This window comes from Camelus bactrianus, chromosome 19, assembly GCF_048773025.1.
Source record: "Camelus bactrianus isolate YW-2024 breed Bactrian camel chromosome 19, ASM4877302v1, whole genome shotgun sequence".
NCBI classification, from domain to species: domain Eukaryota; kingdom Metazoa; phylum Chordata; class Mammalia; order Artiodactyla; family Camelidae; genus Camelus; species Camelus bactrianus.
Genome location: NC_133557.1, coordinates 14,806,089 through 14,818,373, shown reverse-complemented (window position 1 = coordinate 14,818,373; position 12,285 = coordinate 14,806,089). Strand labels below are relative to the sequence as shown.

Sequence of the window (12,285 nt, the reverse complement as noted above, 5' to 3'; positions counted from 1 at the left end):
GGAAATTGTTGGGTATGGCCAAAGAATATGGTTCATGGGAGGAAATGGCAGAAGAATCTGGAAAAGTAAACTAGTTCACATTATAAAGGGTCCTAAATACTATGTTAGTACCTGGACTTGATCCTCCAGGCAATGAGTATGTGGGCAGCCAGATCAGACCTGTAGCTTAGAAACATGTCATGCCAACTCGAATTAAACCACAACTAACCAGAAGCCAAGGAACCAAGTAACATTCAATCTTACTCCTCTTTAAAGAAAAAAAATAACGGCTCTTAAGGACTTGGTAAAATTCACACACATAACACGTACACACTACCTGAGGAGATTCTGGGTTTAGTAAAGACCAGTATCAATTTCAGTCAGCAAGCTGACAACCATCAAAAGTATGTCCCCAGACCACATCAATATTTAATGAAACCAAGTTCTATAAGGGCTAAAGGACTTATCCAAGATCCTATAATAGTTAGGGGCAGGGCTGGGACAAAAATCTTAGTCCCGGTATTTCCCAGTCCCCTACAACTCTAAACAATTTTGTTGTTCCTTTCCCTTGTGCAAGGAAAGTCTCCAAAAGGCAGAAAAGAGCCAAGGAGAATACAGAGCAAAAGGTAGGGTATGAGATGATGAACAGCATGAATACTAGAACCAGGCTTACACGCTGCAAGCACTACATAAATTCTCACCATCATTTACGATCATCTCTCTCTGAAGAATCATATAATCGCTGGTGGTTCACAGCAACCCCCACTGCAGCTTTTCACATTTGATTCGAAAGTAGGCAAAGACCAAGAGCTGTAAACATGTGGTGATGTTTCTACCTTTGGGGGGAGGGCTCTTGGAGTCCTCCATAGACAGCTTCAGCTGCTGTATGAACTCGCCGCCATACACACTTCTTTCTTGCCAGATGTTCAGCAATCTTTCTAAAGGTTTTTTACAGCCTTCATCTGCCTCTCTGCCCAGAAAAGACGAAAAGATATATATAAGCTTAAGATTTTTTGGTTTTAATTAGGACAGATTTACTTTAAAAAAAAAAATCAACAACTGACTAAATGGTTTACATATTTAAAAACAGAAGGAAGATTAAGGTACATATTGTAATTAATAGATAACCAAAATTTGACCAAAAACTACATTCTTCCTGTGGTGTGTAGGAAACAGAGAGGGATTATGTTACGGAAGTAATCTGTGTCTTTTAACCTCTTTGAAAAATGGGGCAAACAGAGCAAAAAGCCAAAGGCTGATTTTTACCTACAGAGAATTATCAAAAATCAATCATATTAATTGCGACAGCTTGCTTTTTAGAAGGCACTAATTGAAATCTAGTGCCAGACATACTGCCAGAAATTGAAGCAGGCCAAAACTTTTTAAAGATAGGGAAAGAATGATTAAAACCAAATGTTTAAATGGGTAATAAATTCCCAATAACTCATCGGTGCTAACATACCAACACCTCTAACATGCATAAACACAATTGTACACACATATATGCCAAGACTGATCTCAACTTTAAATTTACTACTTCATAATCATCTTAATTCTGGGCTAGGTCTGTGTTCCAGGTTCAAACAAAGGTGTCTAGTAGATAATCTTAGAACACACCGAGCATGATACAATCCTTTGTAATTTACACCTGAAAGAAGCTAGATGGTTTTTTCCCTGACGTATTACTTTCTTAAAACAAGAGTATTTTCCAATGATGTGACTATAATTCGCACTCATTGTGAACCAGTTGCTTACCACAGAACGTCAGACAGCAAGTGGAAGTGTGGGGGAAAGACTTTCCAAAAAGAAACAAATTTCCTCACCATCCACTGTGTTACTATGAATTGTTCTGTTTTGTGGGGCTGTCCGGATGTCAGTGATTTTACAGAGCAACTTTAAACAAAGGGATACCCTGACACCTTAGTATCTAAGTCAGGATCTTTAATAGGTTTCTCAAGAAGAAACCACACCAAATTCAACTCAGATGGGAATTTCATCCACTCCCAGCCCTGCCAGCTCTTTTCTAAAACTTACGTTAACACTGAAGGTGAGCTGAGGTTTCAGCCTTATCTGTCAGATTATATTACTTATGAATTATTAGTGGCAAATTTCACTAAACTGGAGTCAGTGTACTAAATCCAGATATATACAAACTAATTATTCTTTTGCTAAAGCTTTTTTTTTGTCAGAGATAAGGGTGAGGAAAAACAGGGAAAAAAATTTCCACTGATAGTTTAGATATGAGCTTGATATTTGTGATAAAAACACCTTTACTCCCCCTTCAAAATACACCTAGAAACAAATTACTTCTCACCTCTTTCTCTGCTGTCAGCCTGATCCAAGCCGCTACCATCTCGTGCCTGATGACTGCCACAGCCTCATTACTAGTCTCCCTGCTTTCTCCCTGTCCTCCGACAACTTATTTATCAAGTTTTAAAAATACAATTCTAACTGCTGTGTCATGGCAGATCATTGCTCCTTTGCTCAAAACTTCCAAGGGTTCTTTTCGTTCTCCCTTAGAATGAAAATCCTAATAAAGCCTACAAAGCAGTTCTCATTATTTCTCTGACCTCACCTCCTACCCTCACTCTCCTTCCCTCCTCAATAGCTCCCTGGCCCTCCTGCCTCAGGGCCTTTGCACTTAAAATTCACTGTCTGGAACCACATTTCCCCAGATGGCTCAAGGCTCAGGAAAGCTCAAGCCAGGCTCTTCTGCTCTCCTCATCACATGTATAGTTATTCACACATCCTTCCCTAATTTCCCTACTGAAAATTACACCCCCTACTCCAACTTAATTTTTCTCCAAACAATTTGTCTTCTGATATGCTCTATGGTTTCCCTGCTGTTTATACTTTCTTTCCACTTGAATTTAACTTCCACAAGCGCAGGGATTTGTCTTTTTCCCCCACTGCTATGTCTTAGAACAAGCACAACAAATATTTAATTGCAATCTTTTTGAAAATTTTTAGATAGGTTTCAGTAGGCCAAACAAATTAGTTAATTTTCAACAATCATTTTACTACATCAAGGTCATTCGTGTCAGACATCAGCTAAGCACTCACCTGCTCATTCACGGAGGTTTACAAAATACTGTGCTTGGAATACAAAGAACAAGGCCTAGGTCCTGACCTCTGGCGCTTGACCCACAGCCCTTCACCTTTCCATACCCTACCTGAGGTGCCACATTCCAGAAACGCTCTACTGGAAGTATTTCCTACTCAGCGCTTGCTGCCACCAGTGCACATGCCTGGGCTCATGCTAGCTCCTCTCCTTTGAATGGGGGCCCCCAAACAGAACAAGGTGGCCAGAGTATATGGGGAGTGTGTGGAAACAGGGGAAGAATCTGGAGCGACAGAGTGGAAATAGATTATAGAGGATAGAGGACCCTGAATGCCATATTAAGCATGTGGCCTTTATCCTGAAGGCAATGGGAAGGCTCTAATGTGATCAAACATACCACTTTAGAAAAATAAGTCATTATAACTACTGTAACAAAATCACACCTAATCACAGAACTTAATCAACTGGTTGGTACTTTTAACATAAAACTCTGCAAATTCTCTTAAAAGAGAAATCAATCATGACAACAAATTCTTATAAAGGATTTAGTTAAAAGGGATGGGAGAGACACAGCACCCACCCACCCACCATTCACCATTTCTGGGGCTATCTGGGGCTACCTGGGGCTCGATTAAGCCTGATTGTGATAACAGCCTCATCCACATTACTGTAACAGTGGATACTGATGCTCAAACCCATTATAACCAAGACATTTTTCTACAGGTTTTCACTACTAAAGGCTAAAGCCAAAAGAGGGTTCTAGTTTAATTAGTGAATGTAATTAACCATGATAGGCTAATTCTTATAGCACTATAGTAAATCAAGGTTGTGACAGTTAAGTTCCAAAGATACAGACACGAGAGTCAAGAAATCTTTTTACTGATGAGGTTTTGCCATAAGGAGCTCCAATGAAGTGGAAGTCACTTTAGTACCTGGAATTGGATACAACTAAAGCAGTAATTTTATGACAGAAGGAGATACCTTTTCAAGTTGCACTAACTCCATTCTAAATTGAGAAATCTTTTAAGAGAAAAAATACCCCCAAAAAATCTTTGCCACTTCTCAATGAATAAACTGAAAGATGATAAATAAGTACATACATAACTTATTATGTAGAACATAACTTAGTACGTATCTTAATTCTAATTAATTATGAATTCAATCACTGAAAACTCGATCTGAGAAGTGAAAACTGTATCACACACACGTAGGACCAATGCCTGAAGCGTCAGCGGGACACTTGAGGGCGTGCCCAGCCAGCCTGGGGGCCTTTCCTTCTGCAGTTCTAATGGCACCGCCTTGGTGCACCCACTGTAATTTGTGTGTTTCTGTCTTATCCCATGCACAGGAGGCCTATGGAAGGCCTACTCACGGCAGAAATTCTAAGTATCCTTAGCACTTCCAAGAGCATCTTAATGTAAAGCTGGAGCAGAAACCATCCTTTGCAATTGTCAGAAAAGAGTTAACATAGCAGGTCTGAGACTGCTGCCCTGAGAAAAACCTGCTCACAAGGTTGGCCCTTGACTGGCATCTGGGAACCTGGATTTCAGGAGTGTTCCCACCATTTCCTAACTGATAGGGGTGGTGTACTGTGCCTAGACTGTCTGTACAAATACAATTTATGCTGAACACCGGCTTTCCTTCTGGGAGTCTAGAATTTTGGCAAAGGGTACCTGTGACCAATCCCAATAAAACCTCTACACTAAATCTCTAATGGGCTTCTCAGGTAGACACTTCACATGTGTTGTCACAATTCAACGTGGGAGGAATTAAGCATGTCTTGTGTGACTCCACGGTGAGAAGACTCTTGGAAGCTTATGCCTGGTCTCCTTTAGACTTCATGCCTTGCACTTTTCCCCTGGCTCATTTTGTTTTGTATCCTGTATCATAGCCATGAACACAACTAGACAGACCTGTGAGTCCTCCGAGCAAGTCACTGAACGTGGAAGTGGTCCTGGGGACCCATGATCTAACAGGAAACAAATATGTATATAGTGATAATTTCAAATTCATGTCTTGAGGAATTAATTTCCGACTAAGCTTCAGACTATTTCATCCATCTGCCTGTCTGGCATCATCCCTTGAAAAATCTATTAGCCATCTTGAACTTAACACAGCCACGACAAAACTTGATTTCCTCTACCAAATCATTCCCCCAATCTCCATTTCAGTAAACAGCACTATCAGCCATTCTCTTACTCATGTCTAAAACCCAGAAATAATCTTTGATTTCTCTTTTCCCTCACTACCAGTTCCCACTCAACTTCTTCGAATTCTATCAGTTTTACATGGGGGAGTGGGGGTGGAGAGAAGGGACACACAAATTACCCATAAAGTAAACATTCAATAAACAGAAGCTATTATCTTCTCCGTGCTCCTGAGTCCTGGCCATTGTCATCTCCAGCCTATACTAGAGCAATACCCTCCACACTCAGGGCTCTGGCCCTCCTCCCTTGGCCTTTATAATCAAATTCTGCACCCCAAGCTGGAAGAATCTTTTAACAAGGTATTTGAAATATATCATTCCCCTGCTTAAAACTCACTGACATCCCATCAGAACAAAATCCTCTCTCCCAAGGCTCACAAGGCATATGTGACTGGCCCCTGCCTGTCTCTCTGATCTCATCTGGATGTCACTTTCCCTTTGCTCACTGTGTTCTAGCCATAATGGACTTCATTCTGACCCTCTTAATATGCCAAGATTATTTCTACCTTAGGTTCTTTTTAATAGCCGTTCCTACTTCGCATGATTACCTCAAATGTCATTTCCTTAGAGAGGCTTCCTTCACCACGCTAGAAGAGATATCACTCCACAGTGTCATTCTATTTTATTATGTCCCTAATATGACTCTCTGAAAGTATCTTGTTCATTCTGTCCTTCCCTGCCTTGTTCACCACTGCTCCCCTAGTGTCTGGATTAGTACTTTGTACAAAGAAGGCACTCAAATATATTCTGAAGGAAAAATGAGGTGTACAACTATCTCCCAACTGAGAAAAAATGAGGCATTTGTGTGGAAGATAAGTTTAAAGTCTGCTAACTTAACCTGATACTCAAATTAAATCTACCCTATGAGCTTGACAGCTTTCTCTGACTTGAGCAGTTTGTTGGTTTTTCCCTACAGGGCAGGGGTTTGGAGGAAGGAGGTAGGAAATTATCATAAACAGATTTCTTATCAATTTTGGTCAGTATTAACTGGCCCGCTATCTTTGTTAATTAATTGGCCACAAAAAAACCGTACAGAGAACACTTCTTACTGTTGGTAAGGTGCATCAGGATCCAGGTTGAGAGGCTGGACTTTCTAATAATGGAGGTGGGGGTAGGGAGGGAGCTTAGAAACATGGGGACCTTGAATATAATAACCAAACAGGACCTTAAAAGAACTAGAAGAACGCAAAAAAGAAAAGTAACAGGGCTTTTTTTATTTAAAAGGACCAGGTCTATTTTCTCCACAGTGCTACAGAATTTGCTAAGACATTTTTACAATGCCTCCTAGGCAGGTTTTAGGATGGTATCAAGGAGAAAAGGAATTTTTAATCCTGGTATCACTCATTCCCCCTTCTCATTACCCTTTTCTGGTTTGGGGGCAAACGGTCCAATTTTTAAGTAAAAATGTTATGCTTACTATCCCTATAGGAAATTATTTTAGTCAATGTCCTATACTCTAAATTGATTAGCTTATTCAGCAACTATTTACTGAATCCATACTCTGTGATGGGGCAGACCACAATGTTGCTCAGCTTCTGGAACACCATTCACATCAAGACTATCTAAATGGTGTTCCCTAAGCTACGTAACCCAGTAGCTCTGTGCCAGACACTCCACTAGGTGCCTGGGATACAGCAAAAAACAAAAGGAAACAGTCCTTCTCTTCAAAGTTTATAATTTAGTATGCTCCCGTGGACAAGCAAAGAGCGTGGATTGGGCACTGTTGTCTTACTTTAGCCTCACAACAACTCTAGTGAGATAGGTGGTGACATCCCCTTTTAACCAACTAGGAAACTTGGGCTCAAAAAGCTAAGTAACATGTCCAAGGCCACCCGGACAGTGCTGGAGGCGGAGCTACAGCCAACATCTAAGAAACTGTGAACTAAATCTCCTCAAAACAAGAAAATGCCTATCTCCAGTTTCAGACAGCTACTCTAGCGTCTGTTCTAAACTTACTCTCGGCTATGAGGATTCAGTATTTTTCCAAGTTCCTAACACATTCTGCTTTTTCAGTATCCATGTTCACACACACACAAAAAAGAGCCAGCTGACAAACAAGTCTTTTTCCCATCTCTATAAAGTTAAATGTCATTTCTTTCTTTTGGATGTTTCATTTCATTCCTTCAAACTTTTCAAATCTTTCATGGAATGTCGGACTTATTTTCACACTTAAGGTCTTTCACTTACACTTTAGACACTAGAACAATTTCTGTTTAACCCACTAGTCTCCTTCTCACCCTTCCCAGTTTCCTTTTGCAAAGATGTTTAGTTTCATATGCTAACTTAGTAAAACTCTACTGAAAAAATAGTTTTCCTTTGCTCCTCCTGGGCAACTAACTTGTGTCCACAAAAAAGTTTGTTTTTAAATCAATAAAAATGATCTATAAAACCTTAATTCCAAAGTATATTTTTTGTGACATCAGCTATACGTATATTCTACACCCCTGTCCTCCCTGTGTCACATCAGTGGCAGGGACTTAACATGACAGAGCCAGAGCAAATCTCTACTTTCCACATTAATAATTATTATCTTTGCAGTTACAGTAATGACTACTATTTTAAGTCAAGTTAGACATCTAGACATCAAGAAGGAAGTATATAAAAATGAAGGCACAAGCAACTAATTTCTTGCTGTTAAGGTTTTGTTACTGGAAAATTCCCTTGTACTATTTAGCTTTTTTTTTTTTTTTTGAGACAATAAGCTAAAGAGACAACTCAGTCAAACCAAGGAAAAATACCATATTCAAGCAATGAATTCAATAATGAATACATCACAGACAAAAGATGTGCTTTAAGTGCTAGACTGAGTCCCTTCAATGCATAAAAATATTTACATGTCTGAGATAGTTCTCACAGGCCCAGTCAAAATATAAAACCATAATTTGGCCTCTGCAATACTCTCTATAAAGCACATCTCTTTAAGGTATGAAGTTGTCAAGTTACAAAGGCTATCACACACACAAAAAAAAGAAAATGAAAAGGAGGAAAAGGTAATTCATTTAAAAACAAAGCAAAACAAAACAAAAAAACAGAAAACATACCTGGCAACATGAGAAAAAGCATCCACAAGGACAGATTCAAATTCTCTAGTGAATTCAGGTCCTTTCCTTTTACTGTTCTGAATGACATCATTTGCTAAGTACAGAAAAGTAAGCTTTCTATTTGATTTGGCTGGAAGAAAAGAAAAGAAGATAATTTAACTTACACAAAGGAAATTCTCAATCCATAATTCTTTTGCCCTAAGCTACTCCTAAAGAACACTAAGACAAGCATTATCTACTTGAGGTCAAGACTGCTGTGTTTGAAAAAACAATTTAAGGAACTCCTGGAGGTCTCTAATAAAACAGGTTCAAGAATACAATTTTGAAAATAAAAAACAATAAACAAGAATGAGCCCTCTTAATTTCTGTGCTATTTTAAGTAGGGAAATTAAGTGGCAGTAAAAATGAAGATAATCCAAAGAAAATTCCTTAAAGAAAAGCAGTCAATATTCTATAGAAGATGTGTTAAAATCAAGGTTTTCATTTATTCTATTGCAAAGATGAACATTTCTAACTCACTGTTAATTACCAAATACCACAGAATGAAAGGCTGAGTTAGGTTTCAATTTTAAAATAGCTTCTTGCAATTTATGCTCCTAGACCAAGAATTTCTCTTTGAACATTCCAATAACCATCATCAGTCAATGATGTCAACTCTACAATTCTGACAAATCTCTAGATGCACAAATGATATTTATCTCAAATACAAATATACATTAATGATACATCATCATCGAAAATTTACATGTCTGAAATCTGTATATGCAAAATTATGGCTCCCACAAAAGCCATAATTCTTCTCTCTTATACCTCTAAATGTAGTACTTCGTATTACTCTATACGGTATCACATATTAAACCATAAAAACCTCATGCAGTATGTCTGAGTTACAGTTGTTTGGGGGAATATTTGTGAATTTCCTGGCTTCTATGCACATAACTTCTCAACTGTAAAGTTACATCACTGCTGTTTTTGGTCTCAGCTTTCTTTTAAAAGAAATAAATAAGAACACAATCAGGTAGTTCAAAACATTAAGTTTTCTCCAATGCTAAAGTACCCGAAAAATTCAAGCAAGCCCTATGTCAACCTTTACACACCTGAATTACTAGTCCTTACTCCACTGCGCTCAGAAACCATTTTTGTTTCTTTTGAAATGTACACAACATGTATAAATTCTGACACCACAGGCATAAGATACAACATTTTAAAATGTAGCTACAGGAGAATAACCCAAGTTAAAAACAAGATTTTGAAAGCATGTTAGAGTTTAAACTGATGACTTAAAGTGCTCATAAAATTAAATATGGATATCCTAAACTGTATAAACCTTCTGGTAATAACCTAGTTTAGATGGCCAACTGATGAGAATATTAAAAACCTGGAGCTATCTTTAACTGTTTCAGTTATTATTCAAATGCAGAACAAAAGTGTCAATAGTTACAATATCCCACTGTTGCTACAAAGGTACAATTATGGCAAAAGTTTTTTTTTTTTTAAGCACATTTTGTTCTAGGATGTTGCAGCAGGTAAAACTGCCAAGTCTACATCACTATGAAAGTCAGCAGATTCAAAAGTAAAACAGAACTTCGACAAAGAAAATTGGAGTAAGTGAAGCTTTACAAATTTGATATACTTCATGTTAAAAAACCCAGAATCTATATTGTAAAACGTCAGTTTGGCCATTCAAGACTAGATACATTTTTCAGTATTACAAGCTAAGAGGACAGTCATAAAGTTTTCACTATCTACAATGCCAATTAATCTTCATTACCCTCAAACTTAACAATGGGGATTTATTTAGGATAAATCTTTATCCCTCCACATCCAGCATCCTGCATAGTCAACATAAGCACCATATGTGCGAAGGTAATAGAACAAAGCCCTAAAGTACCTGAACACACACAATCACACAATACACACAACACACATACCCTCTACTCCAACCCTGGGTGATAACTCACTTGTTCAGATGTCTTTCCAGTATGACACTACAGATCCTTTTTCTCCCTACAGAGGCCCATTCCAAATTGGCTGAAATAGTTATTGAGCAAAAATTCTCACTTGTTTGGCTGGTTTTGACATCTAGAGAAAGTAATTTTTTTTTCTTTTTAAAAAAGGCTTGTTTACCTGCAACCAGGCCAAGGTACAAAAACATTACTAAAAAACGTTCATCTAAGAGCATTTTACCCCAAACTGCTCCAAAAAGAAAGGTTCTACCTGGAACAGAGCCCAAAGGGATAAATTAAGAATTACTCCTAGGAAATGGAAAGAAAGTAACATATCAGGAATAGAAGTAGTATTTAAGCAAGAAAAAGAAAAAATTAAGGCTTTAATTTTTAAGTACTTTTAAATACTTTTATTTAAAATTAAATTCTTTGAAGGCAACTCAGAGACAACTGTGAATGTCTCAGGGAAGTGACTGCAGATAGAAATGTTCACTTTTAAAGACTTGGAGAGGGTGGATAGAACCTAAGGGGCTAGTCAACTTGATTATTAGGGCACAAAATCTTTTCCCACTTTAGTATGGGGGCATTTTCAAATCATGAAGGAAGTCTGGGTATTAGGAAGCTGTACACTGATGCCTGGAAGAGCATCCTCTAGTTCTGCACTGTCCAGTATGGCAGCTGCTGGCCACACGTGGCTATTGGACACTTGATCTGTGGCTAACAAAATTCAGGAACTGAATTTTCAGTTGTATTTATTTGAAACTTTAGTTCCTTAGTCACACATTTCAAGTGCTCATGCAAGAGGCTACCTTGCTGGGCAGCACAGACATAAAATATTTCTATCATCACAGAAAGCTCTGTTAGACAGTGCTGCTTGGATCCCTTACTCAGCCATAAAAATGATGCCAGAGACCACAATTTAACTCCTAAACTATGTTTTAACTGTGTAACAGGCACCATGCTAAATGCTGTGGACATTACAAACTAGAAGGCCTAGTGTCTCCCTCAAAACACAATCTAGTGAAAGAGACAGAACTAGCAAAAATAAAATAACTGCTGATTAATTCTAATAAATGAAAGCACTACAGATTTGGCTGGAGTCAGATGATCACCTTCACTTATTAAGTACACTGATGCACTGGGTACTTGATAACAAGTTTGGTACTTGATAACAAGTTTTGGTGACAGAGAGCTCTGGGCTCATGTCCCAACTGTACACTCCCTAACAAAGCACTTAATCTCTTCACACCTTTATCTTCTCATCTATAAAATGGGGATAATAATGCTGGCCTACTTACAGCATAAGGTTCCATCATAAGAGATTAGGGTTAAAGGAGCTTCCTAAATAGAAGTACCCTTTAAATTGTTATTCCTGGTAACTCAAATAGGGCGAGGTGGGGCATCAAGAAGGCTTCACAAAAGAAGTGACATTTGAGAGGGATTTTGACCTGCCTCTGAGATCCTACCAGACAGGATCCTGTAGACGCAATTCAGATTTCTCCTCCACATTTCAAATGATAGAAATAGTATCTGAATGGCTCAGTGGGGTATGTGAAGGAGGCTCTGGAGCCCCAGGCTCAATCCCCTAACTACCTAGAGGGCTGAGGGGACCCCATTTCAGTACAGCACATGATATTTGGGGGGTCTCTGCCAGAGGACTAGAACTGGGTCTCCTGAGAGAATCCTGGATTTTGGTGTCTGCCAGCTTGATGTTCTGAGCCTCACTGGTTCTAAGGCCTTGAAAATACCATTTAGCCACTTCAGTTTCCTCATCTGTAAAACAAGGTGACATCCTGACCTCAGCAGAGAATACATGTGAAGGCACTTCCTATGCTATAAAGGGCCTACTACCCACAGGTTGTCCAAAGCAGCACTAAGCTTCATTTCTTCAGCTTTCTGCTATGGAGCGCACTGGTTTATCAGATAGTTGGGTAGGTGCCCATTTTTCCCCATTAGACTGTAAGCAACTTGAGGTAAAGATCACACCCCACACTGAGTAATCAGTATTCGACCTCACCATTACTTATCCAATGCCTGCACTGTACCTGACAC

At 38.8% G+C, this 12,285-nt stretch overlaps 1 protein-coding gene across 4 annotated transcripts in view; it reads right to left on the bottom strand.

Moving 5' to 3' along the window:
• RPRD1B (regulation of nuclear pre-mRNA domain containing 1B) overlaps positions 1-12,285 on the bottom strand; it is a 77,329-nt gene that overhangs the window by 63,470 nt on the left and 1,574 nt on the right. For 3 of the 4 annotated variants that reach the window (XM_074347262.1, XM_074347263.1, XM_010960745.3), the window contains exons 2-3: positions 8,288-8,417; positions 816-949 (exon numbers count right to left, since the gene is read on the bottom strand). The exons of the other annotated variant lie outside the window; for it this stretch is intronic. In XM_074347262.1, the coding sequence (XP_074203363.1) occupies positions 816-949; positions 8,288-8,417 (264 nt within the window). The remainder of the gene's footprint in view (positions 1-815; positions 950-8,287; positions 8,418-12,285) is intronic. 4 annotated transcript variants of the gene reach the window in all.